The sequence below is a fragment of the Salvia splendens genome, chromosome 8, assembly GCF_004379255.2.
Source record: "Salvia splendens isolate huo1 chromosome 8, SspV2, whole genome shotgun sequence".
NCBI lineage: Eukaryota > Viridiplantae > Streptophyta > Magnoliopsida > Lamiales > Lamiaceae > Salvia > Salvia splendens.
This window is the reverse complement of record NC_056039.1, coordinates 11,782,903-11,809,175: the sequence shown is the minus strand read 5'-3', so window position 1 is coordinate 11,809,175 and position 26,273 is coordinate 11,782,903. Positions and strand designations below refer to the sequence as shown.

Below are 26,273 nucleotides of genomic sequence, written 5' to 3'. Positions count from 1 at the left end.
CAAGGGGCAAATGCCCACCTAAAATTTTTCTTACTTGCTACTTACAATAGTTAGTTTTATTTTTATTTTTTGAAATATTCTTATTTATGCCCCTTCTTAATACATTAAAATATTTTGATGTATATTTTTGCCCCACTCATAATTCCTGCCTCTTTGTCTCACGGCTGCCTCCTCTTTTACTATTTTTGATATATTTTCTCGTTGCTAGGGCATAGGTGTGAACCACAAGGGTTGGTGATTATATTAAACTGAAAAAACTTAACTATCGAAGAGGAAAAAATAAATATAAAGTCAAAATTTGATTATTACTAACAATATATAGACTTAACTACTGAAGAGGAAAAAAGAATAATAATAAAGTTAAGGCAAAGAATAAAGTTAATATACCTTCTGATGGAAGGGGAGCTCATTAAGTATTTAGAATACATAAATTACAGAATTGAAATAAACCGGATCCAATCATATGACTTAACCTTATTATAGTACAAGCCATAGCCATAAGCTTAAAATCATACCCTCTTCAAAAATCATTACATTGAAAGAAAGGATGGTGCGGCGGGCTAATCCCACCCTTCGATTATTTAATTTTTTTCATTCGTTATTTTATTTATAAGAAGAAAGACTCAAGTAGCTGCTAATTCTAATAGTTCAATTGAAATTTTTTTCCTTACTCTTCTCAAATGAAATTTTATGCAATGAGATTTCCTCACACAATATATATAGAGTTCTTATCTGCTGCTCAAGACACCTTGAGCTTGTGAAGCTACTGGTTCCCAGAAATAGGGCTGTCTCGACCCTTCTTGAAATCATCCCAGCCTCTCACCCAAGACTGATCAGGCGTAGCACGAGTTCCTGGTGCAGCATGATTCTCAAGATTGCTCGTCACCTTTTTCCACACAGCGATGAATACCTAATACGGATAATGAATTAGGAAAATGAATTAGGAAAATGAATGCACAAAGGAGAAAAAAGGAAAACAGCTAGCTCAGCCTAAACTTCCTTATCTTACAGGATTTACTTTCACTGCCTCAGGTGGTTCCTCCTGGCTAGTCAGCCACTTCCACAGATCGGGATTTTCCTGTACAGGATAAAGAACAGATGTGATTAAGCATAAAGAGAAGTGCTAGCTACCACAAGTAATCTTCACAAGGGCACTTTTGAGCTAGTTGAGGCAAGTTTTCTAAAACATGAAACACATTTTGTACCTTTCATAAGACCACATGGACAGATATATCTACGCCCCTGAAATGATTGCATATCTATCGCAGTGAAAACTTGTCATCTAATGATACACCCTCCGTCCCCCATTAAGTGTCCACTTTTGCTATTTTTGTCCGTCCCCCATTAAGAGTCCACTTTCACTTTTACTATAAATGGTAAATATGCCTCATATTCCACTAACTCATTTCACTCACATCTAAGATAGGACCCATATTCCACTAACTTTTTCAACCCACTTTCCTTTACATTTCTAAACTCTCGTGTCAAGTCAAATGTGAACACTTAATGGGGACGGAGGGAGTATTTCATAATATTGTACTACAAAGTAGCGTCCTCTGCTAAAGAAAGCATTATGTTATAGAATTGAGGAATAGAAGAACACAGGTAAACTAATTGACTTTTAAACTATAGAGAAGATGCACTGTTCACAAGTATACTGATCCAGTTGCTAGGACTACTCCCAATAATCTATTTGTTGGATGCCTTATCATAATGTTCCATTTTCCTAAATTTGGATTTTCTATAGACTACTTTCTCACCAAAGTAAATAATGTGCCAGTGCCATTACAAATCTTCAATCAGCCAACCCAAAGATATCCATTTTTCTTGTTTTCATCAAATAACAGATGTAAAACAATTTAGAACAATTTAAATGGCTGCCAGAGGTCCAACCCCAAATCTCTGTTCCACTCAAGGAGAGCATGCTTCCTATGGTTTCTATTGCGATTTTTACCATGTGTTTAGGCTGAACTCTCAATGTTGCTCCGAGTTGTAATTTAGGCTTGTTGGAATGATTCTACACCATTGAATCCACGTTTCATGTCACCAACAATATGTTCAATGTTTATACACTATGTTTTTTGCTATTAATAAAGTGTTATCAATTCATTTTCCATTCTCTTTAACATAGATTGAGAGTGATTAATTGTTGGTGTGCCATCTAATTTGACTTGTTCAGGGGATAACTTGACAGTGGATTAAATAGGTGATTATAGTAAGTGAATCTTACTCCCGCGCTTTCGCATGAATTTGTATTCATTGAAGATTTTTCAATTGGTTCATAGATTATGTGTTAAGCTAATTACGAACTACACATTGTATACATGTTCAGTGTACGTGATTAGGTTGATGAATTAATCCCAAAAGTATGTGTTTTTAATGTTGGTGTAGAATGATTTGAGTCTAATGAGCAACTTGGAGTGACATGTCTTTCCGTTTGTGAAATCCTTTATTGTGAATCGTTTGTTTTAACTTGTCATCATAAACCAAAATTCAAACCTTTGTGTTACTCCTTCCGTCCACCATTTAAAGAGCCCTTTTGACTCAACACGAGTTTTAAGAAATTGTTTGACTTTGTGAAGAAAATTAAAGGGAGAAAATGAGTGGAACGTGGGAACCATTTAGAGTATTAGTTTTATACTGGATTGCAGTGTAAAAAGTTGGTGGAGGGTGGGGCCCGCATATTAAAAGTGGAATAAAGTAAATGATTCTATAAATTGTGGACAACTCAAAATGGTTCTTTAAATGGTGGACAGAGGGGTACATGTTTGTGATCTAGTAAGTTTTAAACAAACTATCACCTTCCTGTGGATCGACACTTGAAATACTACTCATGACACTGTAGTAATCTTGCAATATTATTAGAGTTTATTAATTAAACTGGATATACTTTGTGAATTGAATTGGATACTCTAAAATACGCATCAAGTTTTGGCGTTGTTGCCGGGGAGACAATAGGTTGTTTAGCTTTTATTTTTGTTCATTTGTGGTTTATTTTGTTTGATCTTACTTTTATCTTATTGGTACTTACTTCGTCTTCTTGGGAGTGATAGCCATCTACCACGTCTGGACTTGAAGACGAAGGAGCATTTATTTTATGTGATCTTTTTCTAATTCTTAGCTTAGTAATTAGGTTTTTTAGTTTACACTCAAGCACACACGTTTTATAGGAACTTACCCTGAAGTTGTCGAGAGGTCTCGCTTTCAGTAGTATTGGAATATATTTGTGCATGTGCTTGGTTTCTTTTCTGTTGTGCAGATTTTAGAAAAGAGAAATTAAAAAAAATAGAAAAATTGAGAATGCACACAAGATGACATGGTACACCACCATTTTGATTACTCTATTATCGAAGAAAGAGAGGGCCGAGAGGTTCAAAGTTAGAATTATCTGGACTATCTGAGTCCAAGCAACCCACTCTTTGGGTCTAGTGAGGAAAGTGAGAATTATCAAGATTCAGAAGCCGAATCAATGGCTGGAAATAATGATGGAGAGAACTACATTATGTGCCACAAGTATAGAGATTCGGAGACATTCTATGATCGGGCGTGGATCATCGAGGGAATTTTGCCTACGCCACAACGAATATAAGTATTCCACCACATTATATCACCTTGTAGGTGTGCTCCCGTATAAGCTCCAATGTGCTGCTACAAAAACAACACAACACCAAAGAGGTTTTGGTTGCTCAATTCTTTCCTCCAATATTTATTTTGAATTAGGCGTTTCTTTATGTTTTGCTTTGTGATATGTTGTTTTTGTAGGAGCACATTGGAGCTTATGGGGGAGCACGCCTACAATGGAATAACTTCCCCCCATTAACCAAGCTGATATAATGTGTTGGAATACTTATATTCACTGTGGCGTAGGCAAAATTCCCTGGATGATCCACACCCGATCACAGAATGCTCCAAATCTCTGTTGTTCTCTCCATCATTATTTCCAGCCATTGATTCGGCTTCTAATTCTTGATAACTCTCACTTTCCTCACTAGACCCAAAGAGTGGGTTGCTTCTAATAGGACTCGGATAGTCCGGATAAGTCTCAATCTCTAAAACTCTCGGTCCTCTCTTTCTTCGATAACAAAGTAATCCAAACGGTGGTGCACCCTATGATCTTGTGTGCATTCACAATTTTTCTATTTTTCTTTTTCATTTTTGTTTTCTAAAACCTGCACATCAGAAAAGAAACCAAGCACATACCCAAATATATACCAATACTACCGAAAGGAGACTTCTCGACAACTTCGGGGTAAGTTCCTATAAAACGTGTGTGCTTGAGTGTAAACTAAAATAACTAATTACTAAGCTATGAATTAGAAAAATATCACCTAAAATAAACACTCCTTAGTCTTCTAGAAAAATATCACCTAAAATAAACACTCCTTAGTCTTCAAGTCCAGGCGTGGTAGATGGCTATTAACAGCGTGAGCTTAGATCATTGCGACTTGCGAGAGCGGAGATTCTCCATTGAATGTATAAAGTGTTATAGTTCCTATCTTTTCCTTTATCTTTGGTATTGAGTTCTATCAATATAGTCCCTATTTTCGTAGTCGATTCCGTGTGAAAGAGTGATCGAGAGAGTCTGCGATCCTCGGGGATGTCAATGAGATCGCATTCACTTGATGCGGAGAAGCGTGAGGCAGAGAAGCGTATGGGTGACATGCTCATGGAGTTCAACCAAAGGCAGGATCTCATGGCAAACATTGGAGTGACGCAATAGATGAGAGCGCAAATGGCGCGATCGGCATCGCAATTTGACTAGTTCGTGCAGATAATTGCAGCTATGAGCCTTGCAGAATCGGTTGATTGTGAGGCCGGAAAAATCGACTGAAGCAACCATTGATAACATTCACAACATGAAGAATGGTTTGGGGAAATCTACACGATTGGAGTTTCGTAAATTTAAGGGAGAAGGTTTCAGTGGCTGGATGATGAGAATGTGTGTATCTGCCTTGCATCCAGAGGGCAAGGCATTGCAGTGGCATCGCGGCTACGTGAATCTGAAAGGAGGAGTGTATGGGGATGGGAATAGCTACATCAGTTCACTGGCAGGCTGGCAGCACGTTCTGGAGCGCAAGAATATAAGGATCCATTAGCTGACCACCGAAATCTGAAGTGGGAGAGTTCTCTACGACAATAAATGTATGCATTTGATGAATTGTAGCCACGCACTAGAATTAGAGAGGATCAGGCATTTCTTTACTGTATGGATTATAATGTGAGACCACTATCAGAGAATTAGAGAGGATCAGGCATTTCTTTACTGTATGGATTATAATGTGAGACCACTATCAGTTAGTACTTCGAATTATAAACCTAGCCAACCCTCAGGTGAAAGAGGATCATACACCGAATGTCGTGACACCTAGCCTTAAACCTGGACGGAGGTTTACAAGTAAGGAGACGAAAGAGAGATGGTTAAAAGTGTTTCTAGTGTGAGGAGAAGTAAGGAGAAGTACACTCCTAACCATCGATGCCCAAAGAAGAGATGTATGTTGTAGTTACTGAAAGAAGTAGATGAGGAAGAAGGTTATGATCAACAAGGAGAAGGGGAAGAAGTACCAACCGAGTTACAATTATCCTTACATGCTATGTGGGGACACGAGGGAAATCAGTTATCAGATCATGAGGATTAAGGGTAATCCTAAAAGGGGCAATTGAGAGTGTTAATAGATACATGCAGTACTCATAATTTTCCCAGCAAGCAAGCAGATAGCAGAGAAGCTGGAGTGTGAACTGATTCAAGTGAGTGCAGCTGCAGTTGAAGTGGCTAATGGACAAAAGTTGCAGCGTAATCAGATGCTGTAGTTTTGAATGGAAGATGCAAGGAAACATATAATTTGATACTAGGGTTCAGTGGCTTTCAACATTTGTTGACATTTCTTGGAACATCAACATTTTACAGATGGCATTAGGTTGATGGGGTTAAGCAGCTGTTAAAAGGGGAGAGATGGTCTTCGAAGGACAAGCAAATCAATTGTCTATTCTTATATTCTCAGCAAGTCAGATGGGAAGAAGGTAGGCAGGAGGTTGAGGTTAGAGTGAGCATCATTGTGACTTATTACTACCATGGAAGGAGTCTTCTTCTCATGTCATAACTTGCAGCAAGAGAAGCTTTGGCTAGAGTTAGAGCAGTTATTTGGAGACTTTGCTGACATCTTTGAAGAGCCAAAACCTCTTCTACCTCAGAGACTACATGACCATAGGATCACCTTGATAGAATGAAGGATCTGATCCAGTAAATATACGTCCATATAAGTATGCTGCCCCACAAAAAGATGCAATTGAGGAATGGTCAAAGAGATGCTAGAAGCTGGACTGATCAGGCATATCTTTAGCCATCATGAATGTCCTACTGTGCTAGTTAAGATGATGGATCTGACCTAGAGGATGTGTGTGGATTACAGAGCCCTAAATGTACTCACTGTTCAGGATAAATATCCTATTTCTGTTATAGAAGATCTACTGGAAGAGGTGGGGAGTGCTACAAGGTTTTGGAACATGACACTCAAGCAAATTCATAATCCATAATGAAAAGTGTAATTGAAAGAAATTTAGGAACATGATACTCAAGTAAATCACATTAGGGGAAACTCAGAAAATAGCAGGCTAACATTTCCCTTTATGATCAGAGAGAGCTGCAGACGAATCAAGGAAGGAAGTAAAACAGAGAATCAATTGTTTTACCAGGTCAAGAAGATGAACTAGGGATTTAATTCCATTTTCATCAAGAGAATGAATGTGAGCTTCCACCCATTTCCCCAGAATCAAGTCCAGCTCAAGGTACCCCCTTTGTTTACTCCTATACAGCAACCTAAACATTTTCCATATACAGAAATTACTTCAAAAAAAAAAGCTAAAGTAGAAGAAAAGAAGAGAAGTTGGAATATGATCGATCGCAAGCGAAAAACAAAAATGAAGAAACCTGTTAAACAAGCGCCTTTTGCTTTCTTCATCGGAAAGATCGATATTAAGGGAATTGGCGCTTCCATCCGAGTAGAAACGGGCGAAGGAACCCAAAATAGGCCTAAAAGCATTCCAAAAGTTAAATAATTAAAAAAAATCTATCCAAAAATCAAAGAAAAGAGTTGAATAATAAAGGAAATTGCAGTTACCTGTGAAGAGTTTGGGGGTTGGGGAGCGGCGAATTGGAGCTGAGGATGCGAGGGACGGTGGAGAACAGGATTCTTCTCAAACTCCCCATATCGATCACTGAAATCTATGAAGCTTCTCTAGTCTGTTTATGCAAAACTGAAACTAATCAATACAATTAGTTATCAAATTTTGGTTGAAGAATTGATATCTGGACAAAACTCTTCGACGTATGAGGCTTGCTGGCCTCTAATTTAATTGGGCCGATTTAGTAATTGATGGGCAGGTCCGATGAATTAGCCATTCGTTATTTCTCATTCAACCACCTTACCAATTTTTAAATTTGCTAAATATCCCTTAAGAAATTTCTGAATAACCTCCAATTTTTATGAGAGTAATTTTGGAATTACAAGTACTTTCATTATTATTAAGTAGAGAGATGTCCATTTCTTATATTTTGGATTTTAGCACGAAGTAAAATTAGCACTTTCTCTCTCTCTCTTTAAATGTACTCCGGCCCCTTCCTTCTTTCTTTCTTTAGCTGAATTTTATTATTTCTTAGCAATGTATTCTATACTTACAAGATAGAATTTTGCATTATGTGCCAACAATGTAATTTTAGGTGTTTGGTCTACAAGTTAAAGGCCCGAGAAATGACCATGGCATGTCGTTTTGGCATTCATCTCTCACATCTACACTCCGTTTACCCTCCCATCTCCTGGCATGGATTCTAGCGATGGTAGTGGTTTCCACGGCCACGGTAACTCCTCAATCACTTGATTTTGCTTATTAAGAGGCTATGGTTTTGATTATGAGTTTTCACGGTTAATTTGTTTTTGTTTTTATGTCGATTGGAAGGCAGTGAGTTAAGGCTTTCAATTTTGAAATTGTACTTGTTAATAAAATTCTTAACTTATGGTTAGTAAAATTAATAATTATTCAATACCGTAATTTAATTATGATTCTAACTAACTGCTCCAAATGTAATTCGTCTAATAATTTATAAAATATGGCTTGACTTCGTTAATATAGTACTTCATTACCAATCTAATGTAATTCGGGAATGAGTTAGTTGGTTGTTATTTGGATTCAATGAGTTGAATTGCTATTGGAAATTGAAAGTTGGAAGTTATAATTGAATTGAATTGAATTGAATTGAATTATGCCATATAAAAAATATCAATGGACATACCTACACTCCACTATAATATCATTTGCAGTGTAAACGAACAAATATCATATACAGTTACTTACTATAAATATCATTTCCAATGGACACACCTACACTCCACTATAATATCATTTGTAGTGTAAACGAACAAATATGATATACAGTTGCTTACTATAAATATCATTTCCGATACCCATCGATGTATAAATAACAAATTTAGTACTACATTGTATTGAATACCAGTACATTGTTGTAATAATCTCTTGAATACTACAGTACATTGTTGTAATATTATTATTGATATCCTGCCGTACATTATACATATAACATCTAACTAAATAAATAAGTACAATAAAAAACCCCACATCAACTATTCATATCTGACACAACATGCAGCTCTACAAAAGTACACGACTTACCGCAACGTGTCACGCGGGTAGCCCGTATTCCGTCACGAAGGAACGAGACAGCGGCGTGACGCGTTGCGGCGCCCCGTCTCGTCCCCAGCCTGTTCCGTGTTCCGTCACGGCGTGACGAATGGCGAGAGGTCTCGCCACGCGCCGAGGCGACGTGGCGAGCCCCGGCGCCATGCGTGACGCCTACTCGTCAGCCCGCGAGTGGACATTGTCACGCTGACGCAATAAATCATTTAAAAAAATTGAATTAAAAAAAACTTAAAAAAATTAAAAAGTGGAAAACGGTAATATTACCGTTTATAGCCGTTTTCCATTTTATTTATTTATTTATATTTTTTAACTCTATAAATACTCGTAATTCATCCTCATTTCACACACAACTACACATCTATTCTTCCCAAATCATCTTCATTTCCTCTCCAATTTTCATCTAACATCTCATCACAAAATATCCGGTGACCGAAACTCCGGCGGTGGCGGCTCTGGCGGGTGGGATCTCAACGCGTTCGGCGACTAGGAGAGAATGTACAACACATTGGGTGGTTCCGGTTCGTCGACGCCGGACACCCAGGGTTCGTAGACGACGGGGGTACCAACCACCCAATTTTGACGTGGATGCCTACACCCGTCCCTCCGCCCCACGGTATTCGCAGGGATTATCCCAGATTCAGGAGGATTATTCCTTTGAACCCACTCCAGAAGAAGGCTGAGGCGGGGGAGAAGGCCGAGGCGGTGGAAGCTCCAGGGTGAAGGCGGAGGCGGACGAGGAGGAGGATCTAGGCCGGCATCCGTACGGCCCAAAGGAACGCTGGCGGTGTATAACGCCTGGATCAGCGTCTCGTACGATCCCATTGTCAGGAATCAACAACCCCGGAAGTGCTTCTGGGAAAAGGTCACCGAGGCCTACCACCAGATTAAGCCGAAGGGGTCCCGCCGCCGCACATATAAGATGTTCCGCGCTCACTTTAACCAAGTCGACAGAGAGGTCAAATGATTTTGCGTCATCCACAAGAATGAAGCGGCTCATTACCAAAGCGGATCCACGGGAGCCGACATTCTGAGGTCGGCTTTGCGGGTCTACTTCGACGACACCGACAAACAATTCAAATATGTCGATGTTTGGGAGGTCGTCAAGGACGAGGAAAGGTGGGTCGGCGGTGTGCGGTCCAGCATGGGCTCGACCTCGAAGCACACGAAGCTCACGGCGAGTGGGCAATACTCGTCTGGTGAGGGCGGTTCGGGCAGCGGGCCACAAGAGTTTGCCTCGCAGGAGGTTGAGACCCCGGCAGACGATGCCGGGGGGTCCTCCCGTGGGGGCTGTCGGCCGCAAGGGAGAAATGCGACGAAGGCAGCTAGAGGGAGGAGGGGCCGAGCCGAATCAAGCCAGGCCGGCTCGGGCTCGGGGGGACCCCCCAACTCCCCGGCTCGGCCGGCTCGGGCTCGGGGGGACCCCCCAACTCCCTTATGGCCATGTACATGACCGCCACAATGGCAGACACTTCCCGCATGACGTCCGCCCAATACCAAGCCTGGTTTAACGGAATTACGTTTATGGCAGCACAACTTGGCATTCTGCCTCCTCACGGCTTCAGTGCACCTCCACCGCCTTCGGGGGATGATTCGCCGACGGAGTAGTTTTTTTTATTTTCTATGAAATTGTATTTTAAATTATGACATTTTTATTTTTTTAGGATTTTAATTATGTCTTTTTTTATTTTTTTGAATTTTAAGTTGTATTTTTATTTTATGTTGTAATTTTATTTTATTTTTAATGAAGTGTGTTTTTTTAATTGAATTTGGTTGGAAATAAAAATAAAAAAATGAAATTGAATGAATAGTAATTTAAGGGACGGTTAAGGGATGGGGGAAGTTGCAGGTTCTTTCCCTTAGTTAAGGGATGGAGTAAAAAAGTATAGTAGGGCCCGCGAATAGTAATTTAAGGAACGGTTAAGGGACTGTTTAGTGACAGCGTTGTGGATGGCCATAGGGCTCATCTGGTAGCTTCTAAATAGCGTGAAACACCATTTCTTTCATGCCATTTCCATCGTTTGGTAGCCCGAACACCATTCCACCGACCCGGGATTCATCCGCCAGGTTTCAGCCCTACATCAACTACTATCGGCCTCTCTGTGTCAATTCCATCACGGTGGTGAGCAGGTAGGGATGTCAATGTAGCCCGCAACCCGTGGGCTGACCCGAATAACCCGCCAAATTTATAGGGTTAGGGTTAAAAATTTCTAGCCCGATAAAATTACAACCCGATTAGCCCGCACCCGATTAACCCGCAACCCGTTAGGGTCAGACCCGAAAACCCGATGGGCTGGCCCAAAAACCCGATAAAATTTCAATTGTTTTATTTGTTTGACTCTGAATTGGACAATTTCATTATTATTTTTATAATATAGATAACTAAAAAAATAACATTCAATTTTATATTAAACATATAAATTATATATTAAATTTTTATTAATATAATAAAAAATAAATAAATAAATTAGAAACTTCTAATTCATTAATAAATATTTAAATTTATAAACATGTTTTAAAACATGCTTTAAAATATTTAAATTTATGTTTTATTTTACACAAATCTCAAATATTAGTATTTGATCATGTTTGTGTTTGAGTTTAAGTATAAATCTCAAATTTATCATAACTAAATATTTATATTTTATAAATATAACTAATTTTCGTCATTATTTATTGGATTAAACGCATGTTAATTTTATCGGTAGCAACCCGATTAACCCGCTGGGCCAGCCCGAAACCCCGAGCGTTAAGGGTTAGGGTTGAACTTTTATAACCCGAAAAAATCTCAACCCGATTAGCCCGCACCCGATTGACCCGCAACCCTAGTAGGGTTGGCCCGAAACCCGGTGGGCCGGCCCGATTGACATCCCTATGAGCAGGTATACGATTTGGGCGTTTCACGATTAGGCTGAAAACGCAACATTTGTACCATTTTGCCCTCCGAATTCTTCAACCGTTTCGTCTTTGTTACCGTTGGCAACTCAAATTCCATCGACGCTCGACAGTCGTCTGTCCCCGGCTCAGTTTAGCTCGGCTTTCGTCGGCTTACCTTCGTCCAAGTAAGTTTTGATTCGAATGTTCGACTATTGTTTGCAGTGTCGATTTGTGGTGTTTTTGGGTTCGATCTATTGGTTTATCTATTGGATGGATTTGGTCTGGTTGTTTAATTAAATTCGGTCTGGGAAGCCAATTATGTTGTGCATATGTAGCAAATTTAGTAATTGCGCTTATTGTTTGCAGTGTCGATTTGTGGTGTTTTTTGGGTTCAACCTCTTGGTTTATCTATTGAAGATGGATTTGTTCTGGTTGTTTAATTGAATTCAGTCCGATTTGAGCCAATTTTGTTGGTTTATCTTCGATGAGTTTGTCTTGCATAATTGATTTCATTGGTGAGGAGATTGTTGTGCATCTGCTATAAGCTAGGTTGTGCTTCAAATTTGCCGTCAGTTACTGGTCTACTTGTTCAGTGCAGTTACTATTTTGTATCCTCTGCCTTTTCTGACCTCTTCGAATTTGGAGTTGTGAATGGTCTTATGTTGGGATCCTTCTTACTGGAATTACAAGAGATAAACAATACCGGGCGTAATACAACCCAAGAAGGAAGAACTGAAAACTGGAAATTACACGAAAATCGAAACCATCAAAGGAAATTAAACTTAGCCGAGTCGAGGAGACCTCTTTCCGCAAGACGAGATACGCCCCGGTAGTGCTCTCGGTTTGGCGTGTCGTCCTCAAAGATAAAACAACTACGTCTCTGGTGAAGCAGCACCGCAATCAACAGAGCTACGGCGAACTAGAAGAGGAGAGGGCAGAGCTTCGTATGTTGTTCTATATCCTAATGCAAGGAATGACTAGCCTATTTATAGGCTTGATCCACTACGGGGGTCAACTCAGCCTTGATGGCTGTCATCATGGCGGGCCTGTAACCGCTGGCCGTTACGAGTTTGAAAGTTGGAGTGGTCGACGTTGAATCTAGACGCTGTACACGCCCTAGTTCAACCGTCACATGTGGACTTCGTGAAGCGACTTGATCAAGACACTGATCAAGCCATCGCTCAAGGCGCAGCATGCTGAGTTGATCAGGCTGCTGATTAAGGCGCAGCATGTCGAGTTGATCAGGCTGCTGCCCAAAACTGAGGTGGTCCAAAACATTAAGTCTAGATCCAGGGACAAGCCCAAGAACCAAGCCCAAAGACCACCCAAAGACCAATTGCCAAGATCCAAGTCCAAGTCCAAGGGCATGGGCACGGCTCGTCTCGCGTGTGCGCGCGTGTGGGCTCTTTCACCCATCTTAGTCCACGATAATTACTAAGTGTAATAAGTCACTTAATAAATACACATTTAAAGACGTGTCTCATCTTCTATGTGGGATAATTAACACTAGTTAATTACTCCCTACACTTTCAACTCATAGCTTTATCAAAAGCTACAATGTGACCAACTTTTATCCACTATTTCTCACTCACCGGGAATCGGATTTGAGAAAGTGAATATACTACGGTCATCTACGCGGAATAGATCGATGCTATATCATTTAATTTCCAAAAATTAAATGTCTCGTCACATTTATTATTGGTCAAACTTCATTCACCGGACATCTTAAATTCAAGATTACAACAATCCCCCACATGAGTGGAAATAGCCAAATACATATGCATGCAGACACAAGCTCAACTCTCACGAGGTATATAAGCATAAGGATAGGTAGTTTTTGGCTTTGAACCCTCCATAGTCGACACCATCGGATACACAAGCGGCTTAGTAGCGCGATGCTTTGAACTAATCCCCCACGGCGTGCATCGAGACAATGGTGTTAACGCTTAAACACCTCAACCTCATCCGTTCTCACGTTTTGTGTCCTTTGCGGCCTTGGACACCACTTTGGATTCATAAGTGTGTTATTTGAAGCGGCCTCACTTCACACTTATATAGGTGATTCCTAATCGAGTATCTTACCCTACTCGGTCTCCTTGAGAACTCAGTCTCCTCGAGTTCCTTAGGAGTCATTAAAAGTCATAGACTTAGCCTCACCACTAGGCAAGTTTTCCAACACTCTATTGTTCTCTAGGGAATAGATATAGTTGAGTGTTTCTCATGAACTCTCATAGCTTAGTTGTCCCTTTGAACCAAGTTCTTGGGATCTCCAGTCATCATGGTTGGGTTACCACTATGACAATTCTTTAGTTTGTGGATTTCAAACCCATTCCCTCTAGCAACTTATTCATTTTATCACGGTTTAACCCTTTGGTTAGCGGATCTGCTAGATTATCTATTGACTTCACATAGTCAATTGTAATCACCCCTGTTGTGATCAAATGTCTCACGGTGTTATGTCATCGACGTATATGTCGAGACTTACCGTTATAGAAGCCATTGTTTGCCCTTCCAATAGCCGCTTGGCTATCGCAGTGGATCAGCACTGGTGGCACTGGCTTAGACCAACATGGAATATCTTCAAGGAAGTTCTTAAGCCACTCGGCTTCCTCACCAGCCTTATCTAAGGCAATGAACTCCGATTCCATTGTTGATCGGGCTATACATGTCTGTTTTGTGGATTTACATGATACAGCACCACCCCCAATAGTAAAGACGTATCTACTTGTTGAAAGTGAGTCTCTATTGTCGGATATCCAATTTACATCACAGTACCCTTCAAGTACCGGGGGGTATCTCGAGAAGTGTAGCACATGATTTTGAGTATGTTTTAAATATCTCAAAACCCTCACAAGAGCTCTCCAATGCTCTTAGCTTGGATTGCCCGTGTAACGACTCAACTTGTTCACGGCACAAGCAATGTCAGGTCGAGTGCAATTAGTCAAGTACATAATGCACCCGATGACCCGTGCATACTCTTCTTGTGCAACGGGTTCGCCTTTGTTCTTGCTCAAGTGAACGTCGAGTTCAATTGGAGTCTTAACCGGCGCGCCATCATAGGCTTTGAATTTATTCAATATCTTCTCAACATAATGTGATTGTGTTAAGATGATTCCATCAGACGTTCTTAGAATCTTCATTCCAAGAATTACATCGGCTAGACCCATGTCTTTCATGTCAAAGTTTCTCTTTAACATGGCCTTTGTATCGTTAATTACTTGAGTGTTGCTACCCAAGATTAACATATTATCAACGTATAGACACACTATAACATGGCCGTTATTAGTGCTCTTGATGTAGACACATTTGTCGCACTCGTTGATTTTAAACCCATTTGATAACATCACATTATCAAACTTCAAGTGCCATTACAATGACGCTTGTTTCAATCTATATAGAGACTTTACGAGCTTGCATACCTTTTTCTCTTGTCCAGGTACTACAAACCTTTCAAGTTGTTCCATATAAATTTCATCTTCTAGTTCACCATTTAGAAACGCGGTCTTTACATCCATTTGATGAATCTCAAGATTGTGCAATGCAGCAATAGCGAGAAGCACTCGGATAGATGTAATCCTTGTTACAGGTGAATAGGTATTGAAGAAGTCATGTCCTTCCTTTTGTTTAAAACCCTTTACTAGTAGTCGGGCTTTATACTTATCCACTATTCCATCGGCCTTAAATTTCCTTTTAAGTACCCATTTGCAACCTAGAGGTTTCGCACCTTCAGGTAGATCTACCAACACCCAAGTGTGGTTTAGCAAAATTGAATCAATTTCGCTTTGAACAGTTTCTCTCCAATGTAGCCCGTCTGGGCCATCGAAGGCTACTTTTATAGATGTCGGTTCTTCATCTAACATAAAAGCAATGTAGTCAAGACCAAATTTTTTTGGTGTTCTGACCCTACTACCACGTCTTAGTATTGTATCATTTGGATCGGGCCTTGCACGCTTGCGCGATTAAGGTTCCTCATCCGCTTATTTAGAACTAGTGGTTTCATCCTCAATTCTTGTCTCAGAATTGGATGCTACGTTTTCTTTCCTTTTACAAGTAAATGTATTTTCAAGAAATACCGTATTTCTTGACTCAATTGTTGTTCCCACAGTCACAGTCGGTATTTCAGACTTGTAGACAACAAATCGATATGCACTACTATTAAGTGCATATCCAATGAAGATGCAATCAACCGTTTTAGGTCCGATTGTAACTTCTTTGGGCGGAGGAACCATCACCTTTGTCAAACACCCCCACACTTTGAGGTATTTGTAGGATGGCTTCCTTCCCTTCCACAACTCATAAGGAGTACCATATTTTCCTTTGAGAGGGATTTTATTCAAGATATAGTTGGCTGTCAAAACAGCTTCCCCCCACATGTTATGTGGTAATCCTGAAGTCAGAAGCAGTGCATTCATCATCTCTTTTAGAGTTCAATTTTTGCATTCTGTAACCCCATTAGATTGGGGTGAATAGGGAGCAGTTGCTTGATGAAATACCACTTGCGTTGCATAACTCCTCAAACGGGGCTACATATTCGCCTCCTCTATCGCTTCGAATCGTTTTGATTTTACAACCAAGTTGATTCTCAACTTCGTTCTTATAATTTTTTGAACGCTTCTATTACTTCATCTTTACTTCTTAAAAGATAAATGTAGCAATACCTGGTGCAATCATCTATGATAGTGGTTAAGTACTTTTTACCACCTCTAGTTTGCACCATCTTTAAATCACATACGTCCGTGTGAATTAATTCAAGAGGTTTAGTGTTTCTTTCAACTGAATGAAACGGTAACTTAGCCATTTTGGCTTCAAGACAAATCTCACATTTATCTTTACTATAAACTTCATTTGCCTTTAGTAAATCAAGATTTACTAATCTTTTAATGGTGTTTATATTTATATGTCTCAATCTACAATGCCACAAGTTTGAATACTCAATCAAGTAAGAGGAAGTAGACGCATTGTTATTGATAGCCAACGGCTTGGGACCATGGCGCGTAGCCACACTAAGCTTGAAGACCCCATCGGTTACATAACCTCTTCCGAGGGATTTTCCAAACTTATACAAAACAAACCTATCAGATTCAAATACAAGTTTAAAACTCTTATTAACTAGTATAGATCCAGAGACTAGGTTCTTTCGGATGTCGGGCACATGCAGCACATCCTTCAGTGTGACAGAGACGCCAGACGTCATTTTGAGAATCACATCTCCAGTTCCTTTGACTTCGGATGATGCTTGATTTCCCATGCTGATCTTTCTCCCATCAACAGGACTGTAAGTTGAAAACTTACTCCTATCGGCACAAACATGAGCAGTTGCTCCAGTGTCGATGTACCAGCCTCCCTTGTTTTCAATCAAGTTGGCTTCTTCGGTGACCACAGCAATGAAGTTATTTTCATCCCAGTCTTTGAACTCCTTCTCAACGACGTGGGCTGCCGGCTTCTTTTTCTTGCTGCGGCAGTCTTTGGCAAAGTTGCCAGTTTTGCCATACTTGAAGCATTCGCCTTCAAATTTCTTTGCAGACTGCTTTCCCTTCCCTTTATCCTTTTGACTTGGGCGATGACATTTGTTGGAGGGACCGCCCCGCTCTAACAGATTAGCTTTGTCTTCAAGTGGGCTAAAGCCCTTAGCCTTTTGGTCGCTTTTGTGCACATCAGCCTCAATGCGCAATTTCACGATCAAGTCTTCAAGGGTCATCTGCTTTCGCTTGTGCTTGAGATAGCTCTTGAAGTCCTTCCAACTGGGAGGAAGCTTGTCAATGATCGTGCACCTTAAGAATTTTTCGGGCAAGGTCATCACTTCAGCCACTAGTGCGTGGATGATCATTTGGAGCTCTTGAACTTGCTCCATGATGGGTCGAGAGTCGACCATCTTGTAGTCCATAAATTTGGATGCTACACCTTGTTTAGTACCTGCAACATTATCTATGCTATACTTCCTTTCTAGGATTTCCCACATCTCTTTTGATGTGGTTACAACAGAGTATACATTGTACAAACTATCATCTAAAGCACTTAGAATGAAATTTTTACAAAGATAATCTCCTTTTCTCCAAGCTTCATAGTCCGCCATGACTTCGAGCCTAGTCTCTTGATCGCTTGGCGCGAGCGGCTCGTTTTCTGTGAGGAAGTTGGCGACGCCCAATGTTGTCAAGTAGAACAACATCTTTTGGTACCACCTTTTGAAGTCAGATCCTCCATACTTTGGTGGCTTCTCGGCAGGTGGCATCATTCTTGGTGCCAAAGGTGTCGTACTTGGTCCATGGAAGGAACCAATTCTGTTGCCCCCGAAGGAGCCAACAACGTGGTTGGGCATAGAGCCCCCACCATTCATGTTGGGCATAGAGCCCGCCATGGTCGTACCAGTCCCGAAGGAACTAGCACCCGCGTGAGACCCGAAGGCCCCAGCACTCGATCCATTAAAGAATCCGAATGAACCACTAAAAGTGGAAACAACCGATCAACTCGAGGTGGATCCACCAGTAGGCCCAATGTGGTTAACAAACTCTCAAGGCGTTGTTGATGAAGATGGATAGCGCCCGGGAGTGTGCATCATCGTCGGAATAGACGAAGTGTTGACCAGTGCAGTGGTCGACATGGTGGATGGAGATGCGGCGGTGGTGGTGGCAGCTACGGTGTTGGATTCAGTGGACATCTCCAGCAAGGTATTAAGTTTCGAAAGTGATTAATTCAGTTTACAGGTCCAGATTCCTTCAAAGACAAGTTATATCTCGTCTTGCGACTGTTGGGATCCTTCTTACTGGAATTACAAGAGATAAACAATACCGGGCGTAATACAACCCAAGAAGGAAGAACTGAAAACTGAAAATTACACGAAAATCAAAACCGTCAAAGGAAATTAAACTTAGCCTAGTCGAGGAGGCCTCTTTCCGCAAGACGAGATACGTCGCGGTAGTGCTCTAGGTTTGGCTGTCGTCCCCAAAGATAAAACGGCTACATCTCTGGTGAAGCAGCACCGCAATCAACAGAGCTCCGACGAACTGGAAGAGGAGAGGGCAGAGCTTCGGGAAGAAAGACAACGCAGAGAGAGTATGATGCATGTGAGTATGTTCGTATGTTATTATATATCCTAATGCAAGGAATGACTAGCCTATTTATAGGCTTGGTCCACTGCGGGGGTCAACTCAGCCTTGATGGCTGTCATCATGGCTCATCATGGTGGGCCTGTAACCGCTGGTCGTTACGAGTTTGAAAGCTGGAGTAGTCGACGTTGAATCTAGACGCTGTACACGCCCTAGTTCAACCGTCACATGTGGACTTCTTGAAGCGACTTGATCAAGACACTAATCAAGCCATCGCTCTAGGAGCAGCAGGCCGAGTTGATCAGGCTGCTGATCAAGGCGCAGTATGTCGAGTTGATCAGGCTGCTGCCCAAAACTGGGGTGGTCCAAAACATTAAGTCTGGATCCTGGGACAAGCCCAAGAACCACTACCAAAGACCAATTGCCAAGATCCAAGTCCAAGGGCACGGGCACGGGCACGGGCGCGGCTCGGCTCGGCTCGGAGCGCGTGTGGGCTCTTTCACCCATCAAAGCCCACGATAATTACTAAGTGTAATAAGTCACTTAATAAATACACATTTAAAGATGTGTCTCATCTCCTATGTGGGATAATTAACACTAGTTAATTACTCCCTGCATTTTCAACTCATAGCTTTATCAAAAGCTACAATGTGACCAACTTTTATCCACAATTGTCACTCACCGAGAATCGGATTTGAGAAAGTGAATATACTACGGTCATCTACGCGGAACGTAGATCGACGCTATATCATTTAATTTCCTAAAATTAACTATCTCGTCACATTTATTATTGGTCAAACTTCGTTGACCGGACATCTTAAATTCAAGATTCCAACATCTTAGTCCAGATTGAGTGAGGTGGTCCTTATTCGGTTTTTTAAGGTTTCCATCTACACTAGCTTCCCTCGTTCCATCAAGCTACTCCCTCTTTGATAGTGCTCTTATTTGTCGCTGTTTTTTCTGTAGTAAATTGTGCTCCCCATTGCATGTTGTAGTCCCTTGATGCTTCACTTTCCATCCGTCCATTTCCAGCATGGAAGAGCGACGATAATAATAAATCAACAAGGAGAGGATAATTTAGTCAGAGCAAATTTGTTTCCTTCATTCTCCTTTTCAACCAAACGATGGAAATAGGCCCAAACTCTCTCCTTGGGCTGAACCAAACACCTTACTATTCTATCCACAAAATCATGAAAGTCCATTAACCATCAAGCCACGTTAAAAGTAAAACAAGCTACCAGACGCGCCATTCGTTCATTTTCAGAATTGCCCTCAACTACCAAAAAATTGCCTATAAAGGGCATTTTGAGGCGAAAATTATCACTATATACCAAAAAATATAATTTTTAGGTATCAGAAACGATATAAAAATAGACCACGATATAAAAAAGATCAGCGAACATTTTTTGTGCAAAACTCGAAAATCATGTACCATTTTGAAGTTCACTCTTCAATTAATAATACAAATAAACCTATTGACTCTTTTATTTATCAATTATAAAAATTAATTTCAAATAATATAATATAATAATAAATACATAATTCAAATTTACTGCTCCGTATAATAATAAACATGCTATAAATTAATTAAAATATATTGTGGATTCTATATGTAAAGAGATTTTCATGCGTACCAAAATGAGATAAAACTATTTTTATGGATGAAAAGTCAGAACTATTTTATTAAGAAATAGTACAAAATTAAAAAGCATTACTATATAACTAAAGCATATACGCGGTCTTACTTATATAGATTAACATAATCATCTTCTATTTTCAATCATTGTAGATAGAGAGAGAGTTTGTTATTGCTCATATCTTGTACTAATAATTTTGTTGTCAAAGATTAGTAAAATAGTTAGGTCATCCGCAATGCGGTCTCTTATTCGTTTCTTAACCGTTTCATCTCTTAATTATTCATGAGTCCACTGTACTTTTCACTCCATCTCTTAACTAATAGACAGAACCTGCAACCCTCCATCTCTTATCAGTCTCTTAACCATCTCATCCCTTAACTATTCATTCAATTTCATTTTTTATTTTTATTTACAACAAATTCAATTAATAAAAACACACTTCATTAAATAAAATAAAAGTTACAACTTAAAATCCTAAAAACAAATACATAATTAAATTCGTGGTATAATAAATAAAAAAAGACAAAATTTAAAATACAATTTTATAGAAATTATAAAAACTACTCCGCCGGCAAATTATCCCCCGGAGGCGGTGGAGGCGGAATACCAAGTTGTCCCGCCAGATACACAATGCCGACATGATGGGCTTGAAATTGGGCAGGCGTCATGCGGGAAGTGTCCGCCATCGTGGCGGTGAAGTACATGGACATTAAGGAGGAGGGCAGCCCTTGGGAGCCCGCCTGGCTTGATTCGCCTCGACCCCTCCTCCCTCTAGCCGCCTTCGCCGCCTTGGTCCCTTGCGGCCGACGGCGCCTACGGGAGGACCCTTCTCCTTTATCGTCTGCCGTGCCCTCAACCTCCTGCGAGGCAACCTCTTGTGTGGCGCTGCCTGAACTGCCCCCACTAGACGAGTATTGGCCACTCGTTGTGTGCTTCGTGCGCTTCGAGGTCGAGCCCGTGCCGGACTGGACACCGCCGACCCACCTTGCCTCGTCTTTGACGACCTCCCAAACATCGACATGTTTGAATTCTTTGCCGGTGTCGTCGAAATAGACTCGCAAAGCCGATCTCAGAATGTCGGCTCCCGTGGCTCCGCTTTGGTAATGAGCCGCTTCAGTCTTGTAGATGCCGTAGAATTTTTTGACCTCTCTGTCGACTCGGTCAAAGTGAGCGCGGAGCATCTTCAATGTGCGGCAGCGGGACCCCTTCGGCTTAATCTCGTTGTATGCCTCGGTGACCTTTTCCCATAAGCACTTCCGAGTTTGTTGATTCCCGACGATGGGATCGTACGAAACGCTGATCCAGGCGTTGTACACAACCATCGTGTCCTTGCGGCTGTACGGATGCCGGCCTATTTCCTCATCCTCCTCGGCCGCCTCCGCCTCTTCCTCCACGGCGTCGAATGCCCTGGAGCTTCCACCGCCTCGTCCTCCTTCCGGAGTGGGTTCATCCGGATAATCCTCTCTAACTTGGGATAATCCCTACGAATACCTTAGGGCGGAGGGACGAGCGTATGCATCCACATCAAAATGGGGTGGTTGGTACCCCGCCGGCGTCGACGAGCCTTGGGTGCCCGGCGTCGACGTACCGGAACCCGAACCACCCAATACATTGTACATACCCCCCAGTCGCCAAACGCGTTGATGACAAACCCGCCGGAGCCGCCCTCGTTTCCGTCGCCGGACATTTTGTGATGAAAATTGGAGATGAAATGGAGATGATTTGAGAAGAATAGATGTGTGTTTGCGTGTGTAATGAGGATGAAATAGGAGTATTTATAGAGTAAAAAAAAAAGAAAGAAAAAACGGTCAAAAACGGTAATATTATCGTTTGATTTTTTTTTATTAAATTCGATTTTTTTTTTAAAAATGATTTATTGCGTCAGCGTGTCGAAGCCCACTCGCGGGCCGGCGAGTGGGTGTCACGCGTGGCGAGCTGGCTCGCCATTTGTCTCGGTGGGACGGGCGTCTCGGCGGGATGGTGATGAGACGGGACGTTGCAACGCGTCCCGCGCGGGTCTCGTCTCGGAGGGACGAGATAAGAGACACCCACGACATGTGTTGCGGGTGCTCTTAAACAATCTCCTGCGGATGTAGATTAAATTGAATTGACCCACGTAAATCTTTCATCTCATTTAGATTTCTACATGTGTTCTTGATTGGAATTTTGTTATGCAATTGGCTTTGTCGTTGTTGCATAAACATTCAGAGTCACATATCAACGTTTACCGCTGTCTATGGAGAACGAGAAAGGATGCACGATTGTTCTTTAAAAGATATTGATGACAAATTATGGGATCGAGAAATTCAAGGGGAAGAACGACTTTGGATTATCGCAATGAAAATGAAGGTCATTCTCACGCAACATGGATTATAGATGTAAAAATATTAGAATACTGTAAAGTGTAAATGAATAGATAAGCTGTTGTAAAAGCAAATCATAATCATCTTGTCATGTGGAAGACATCTGCTGAAGTTACTGAAGCATGCAGTATAGGCCAAACTCACCAAAATAAAACCTCAATAAATTTGTTTTGACAAATTTCAAATTTGAGCGTATCAAAATGCAAAACAAAATATCAGTATCAAAAACATAACACAAAAAATGACATGTTTCCCTTGTTGTAATTGACTGTTGTTCCTGCATCAAAATCAGAAAACAAAAGCTACCAGTTCTAAGTCTACTGATGCAAAGGAATCTTGATTTCAATAGTAAGAAGAGCAGAAAAGATGCAGATAAACAATGTTGCTCTTGCTTCTTCTCCCAGCTCTTCCCATAATCAAACCAGCCAGCAAAATTCCACTCCTATGTTGCCTGTTTCCCTGAATACTAAACTTGGAAACTGGTGCAACAGAAATGTGGTTCACAGAACACCATCTTGTGCCTCAGAAATTGATCTCACGCCTCTCGGAGAAGAACTTTCCAGTCACAAAATGATCGGGAAGCAAGGCCAGCCACACTGCAGTGTCAGCCCCTTCCTCAATGCTAATGTGCCCGGCCCAACTAGTCATAGCGGTCCTCACCCACCCGGGGCAGTAGCAATTGATGTATATCTTTTCGCCTTCTGGACGACTAGCAAACTCCCTCGCCATCAGCCTCGTGTAAGTGTTAACCGCCAGTTTAGACAAAGAATAGTCTGTGAATACATGAGGCCAGCCACCTTCTTTCCAAGTCCCATCCTCTGCTTGTTTCAAGAAGGTACTCATCACTTCATCAATCAATTCCTCAGATAGCAACTCGTCGTTTTCTAGCTTTTTTCTTATTTCAGCGTTTTCAATCCTCTGCACAATACAAACAAAGTTCATTCATATCCAAAGGGGAGGACACATTCAGAAGAATGAAGGCCATTTCAGAAATTCAGAATCAAAATATCTTCGTTCGACCCCTGAAGAATGCACAAGTACTTTGGTGTTTTTGTTGGTCGAAAATTCGATTACTTTCTATATAAGTAGGGATAATATTGGACACCATGAAAATCTGCTACAAGCATGAATATGTGTATAAAGGCTCAGAAGCTCAGGGTGTCACTTACATTTCTACGGCCACTCAATCTTCCCAATTTGGAACTGACATTAACAATCCGAGCACCAGGTTCCGAAGGCCTCATAAGAGGAACCATTGCCTTAATCATATTTTTGGTTCCATAATAGTTGGTCTGGATAACTTGTTCAGCATTTTCCACAGAGTTATCTGATCCAGCATTGTAATTCACTCCAGCATTGTTTATCTACGAATTCTCACACCATCAATAAGAAAAGACCATTTATCAGAAACAATAATGCTACTATCTGACATCAAAATGGTATATATCATTCCATCATCTAAACATTTAAGGGGAGAGAGGCACAATACCAATACATCCACACCACCATATTCTTCTTTGACCCATTGAACAAAGGATTCAATTGATGGAGGGTCAACGATGTCCAGTTGGTGAAACACTACATTCAAACCTCCTTCCTGCAACACCTTTGCTGCTTCTTGTCCAACGCCCGTCTCGCGTGACGTGAGAATGACTGTGATCCCGTGCAACGCGAGCTGGTGCACGATCTCAAACCCGATCCCCCTATTCGCACCCGTCACCACAGCTATAGTTTCCGAGGTCCACCATCTGCACAAGCAATTGCAATAAATAGAAACACACAAGTTTTAATCAAGCCCTAATTATAGAGAATTGAAAAGGAAAGCAACAGAAGTATCTGATTCAGGCCCTAATTGGGGATGCGAATTCATGCGGCATTAAATCGAACAAAAACTGGGAATTTGATGAGTGTGAAATTGGAATACCTTTGATGATCGCAGTAAGGGATGGTGCGGAGGAGAGAGATCTCTTGGCGCCTCTTTTCCTTTTTCTCTTTTGCCTTTTCTTTTTTATCCATAATAACCACTGGAGATCGATTCTCGTTTTCTGCTTTTTACTTCTTTGAGTTATGTGCGTAGAGAGAGAAATGGAGAAAATATGGTATTTGTGTTGTTTCCCGGGAAAATTGGAGGGAGCCAAACTCGGGTCTCATCTCATGTTTGAACAATCACATGCCACGTGGCAACTCATTTCTAATATTAACATCATAAATTGTAAATTGATTATTGTATTGTAATCTTCTTTGTATATGGACTGTTCAAATGTTTTTAATTTAACTTCGTTATCTTTCTATTCACTACTATTCATCGATCTATTTATATATCTTACCATTTTTAGTCCCATTTTAATTCATTACAAACTTTAAGAAATTGTTTAACTGATGAAGAAAATAGGGGAAATGAGTTAGTAGAAAGTAGACTCCATTTTTATATATTGATTTTATAATAGAATGTGATTGTATTAAATTAGGTGAATTGTGAGTCCTCTTATCTAAAATGAAAAAAAGAGAGCAAATGAAGCTTTAAATCACCGACATCCCAAAATAGCAAAATGAGACATTATTTCCCGGACAGAGGGGGTATTTTTCATCTTTATCTATTTTATGGAGTAATTTTCTTAAACAATAGTACAACAATAGTACTCCCTCCGTTTCATGTTAATTGAGTCATTTTTTTATTTTAGGAAGTTCTAAATTAATTGAGTCATTTTTATTTTTGACAAAATGTATTATTTTCTCTTACTTTATTTTCTCTTCATCTCCTATACTTTATGCTCTCTTACTTTATTCACCAAAAAGAAATGCCTAAGGAACTGTGGTAGCATTAGATATGGTATCAACATTTCACAGGAACTGTATCCTATATTTCTAGCATTTTCATTAGTGAAAATGTGATTAATATAATCAAGATCTGTTAGATAGATTTTCAATTTGTGGATTTATTGGAGTCACCCATCCCTACACAAAAAAGATGGAGATATTAAATTTCTTTCATTTGAACTACCACACTCCTAATTGTCAAAATAAACAAACAGAGTCTCGATTGATAATGATACATAATAGAAGGAGGCGATGTGTAACTCTGCAAGTGCATGAAAAGATAAAATGACAGTAATTAATCCAACTCAAACATACATTCATTCAACAAACATATCCCAATACAATGGGACAGCAGAAACTAAACAAAGCAGGGAAACAAACTAAGAGAAAAATAGAAAAAGCCTGGAAGAAAGGCATCACCTTCCCTTTGCCTCTATAGACTTGCCTTGAGTGAGAGAAAGAAGAGTGTAATTGTGTGAGATTCATAACACATATATATACACTCATCACTCTCAATTGTCACCATCTAATTTCTTCTTCTTCCTCCTCCTCCTCATATTGTGTTTCTTGATATGGTTTTGTTGTTATGGGAAATCCTAGTAGGTGTGAGGATATATATAAATAACTCTGTGGTTGTAATAATAGGAATCATATTAGATTCTTTCTTAGTATTATTAATTGTATGTTAATCCACATCTCCAAGCACTTAAATAATTCACAATGATTATTTTTATTTTGATTAATTGGTTAATGGTGTCATGGTCCCCTACCCCTCTCCCCTTTCTCTGGTTAGTCAATATGATTATATAATACTACGTCGCACTTATCTG

At 40.5% G+C, this 26,273-nt stretch overlaps 2 protein-coding genes across 2 annotated transcripts; both read right to left on the bottom strand.

Moving 5' to 3' along the window:
- Window positions 1-373: 373 nt before the first annotated feature.
- Window positions 374-7,276, bottom strand: LOC121745590 (succinate dehydrogenase assembly factor 2, mitochondrial-like). Its single transcript, XM_042139546.1, has 5 exons — window positions 7,116-7,276; window positions 6,926-7,027; window positions 6,688-6,814; window positions 1,010-1,078; window positions 374-910 (listed from the first exon to the last, which is right to left on the bottom strand). The coding sequence occupies exons 1-5, from the start codon at window positions 7,202-7,204 to the stop codon at window positions 764-766; spliced, it is 534 nt and encodes a 177-aa protein (XP_041995480.1). The 5' UTR covers window positions 7,205-7,276; the 3' UTR covers window positions 374-763.
- Window positions 7,277-22,766: 15,490 nt separating this feature from the next.
- On the bottom strand, window positions 22,767-26,016 carry LOC121746225 (carbonyl reductase [NADPH] 1-like). The gene is made up of 5 exons (XM_042140163.1): window positions 25,864-26,016; window positions 24,551-25,581; window positions 24,116-24,374; window positions 23,796-23,990; window positions 22,767-23,544 (listed from the first exon to the last, which is right to left on the bottom strand). Exons 2-5 carry the CDS (start codon window positions 24,640-24,642, stop codon window positions 23,149-23,151), a joined length of 942 nt encoding a protein of 313 aa, XP_041996097.1. The 5' UTR covers window positions 24,643-25,581; window positions 25,864-26,016; the 3' UTR covers window positions 22,767-23,148.
- Between the last annotated feature and the right edge of the window lie 257 nt (window positions 26,017-26,273).

Coding starts and splice junctions, on each gene's coding strand:
- LOC121745590 (XM_042139546.1), bottom strand. CDS start 7,204: ATGGGGAGTTTGAGAAGAATCCTGTTCTCCACCGTCCCTCGCATCCTC. Junction 6,815..6,925: donor AAAAGGCGCTTGTTTAACAG/GTTTCTTCATTT, acceptor GAAAATGTTTAG/GTTGCTGTATAGGAGTAAAC. Junction 1,079..6,687: donor TAGTTCATCTTCTTGACCTG/GTAAAACAATTG, acceptor TATCCTGTACAG/GAAAATCCCGATCTGTGGAA.
- LOC121746225 (XM_042140163.1), bottom strand. CDS start 24,642: ATGGATAAAAAAGAAAAGGCAAAAGAGAAAAAGGAAAAGAGGCGCCAA. Junction 24,375..24,550: donor CCTTACTGCGATCATCAAAG/GTATTCCAATTT, acceptor TTGCTTGTGCAG/ATGGTGGACCTCGGAAACTA. Junction 23,991..24,115: donor ATGGTGGTGTGGATGTATTG/GTATTGTGCCTC, acceptor GAGAATTCGTAG/ATAAACAATGCTGGAGTGAA.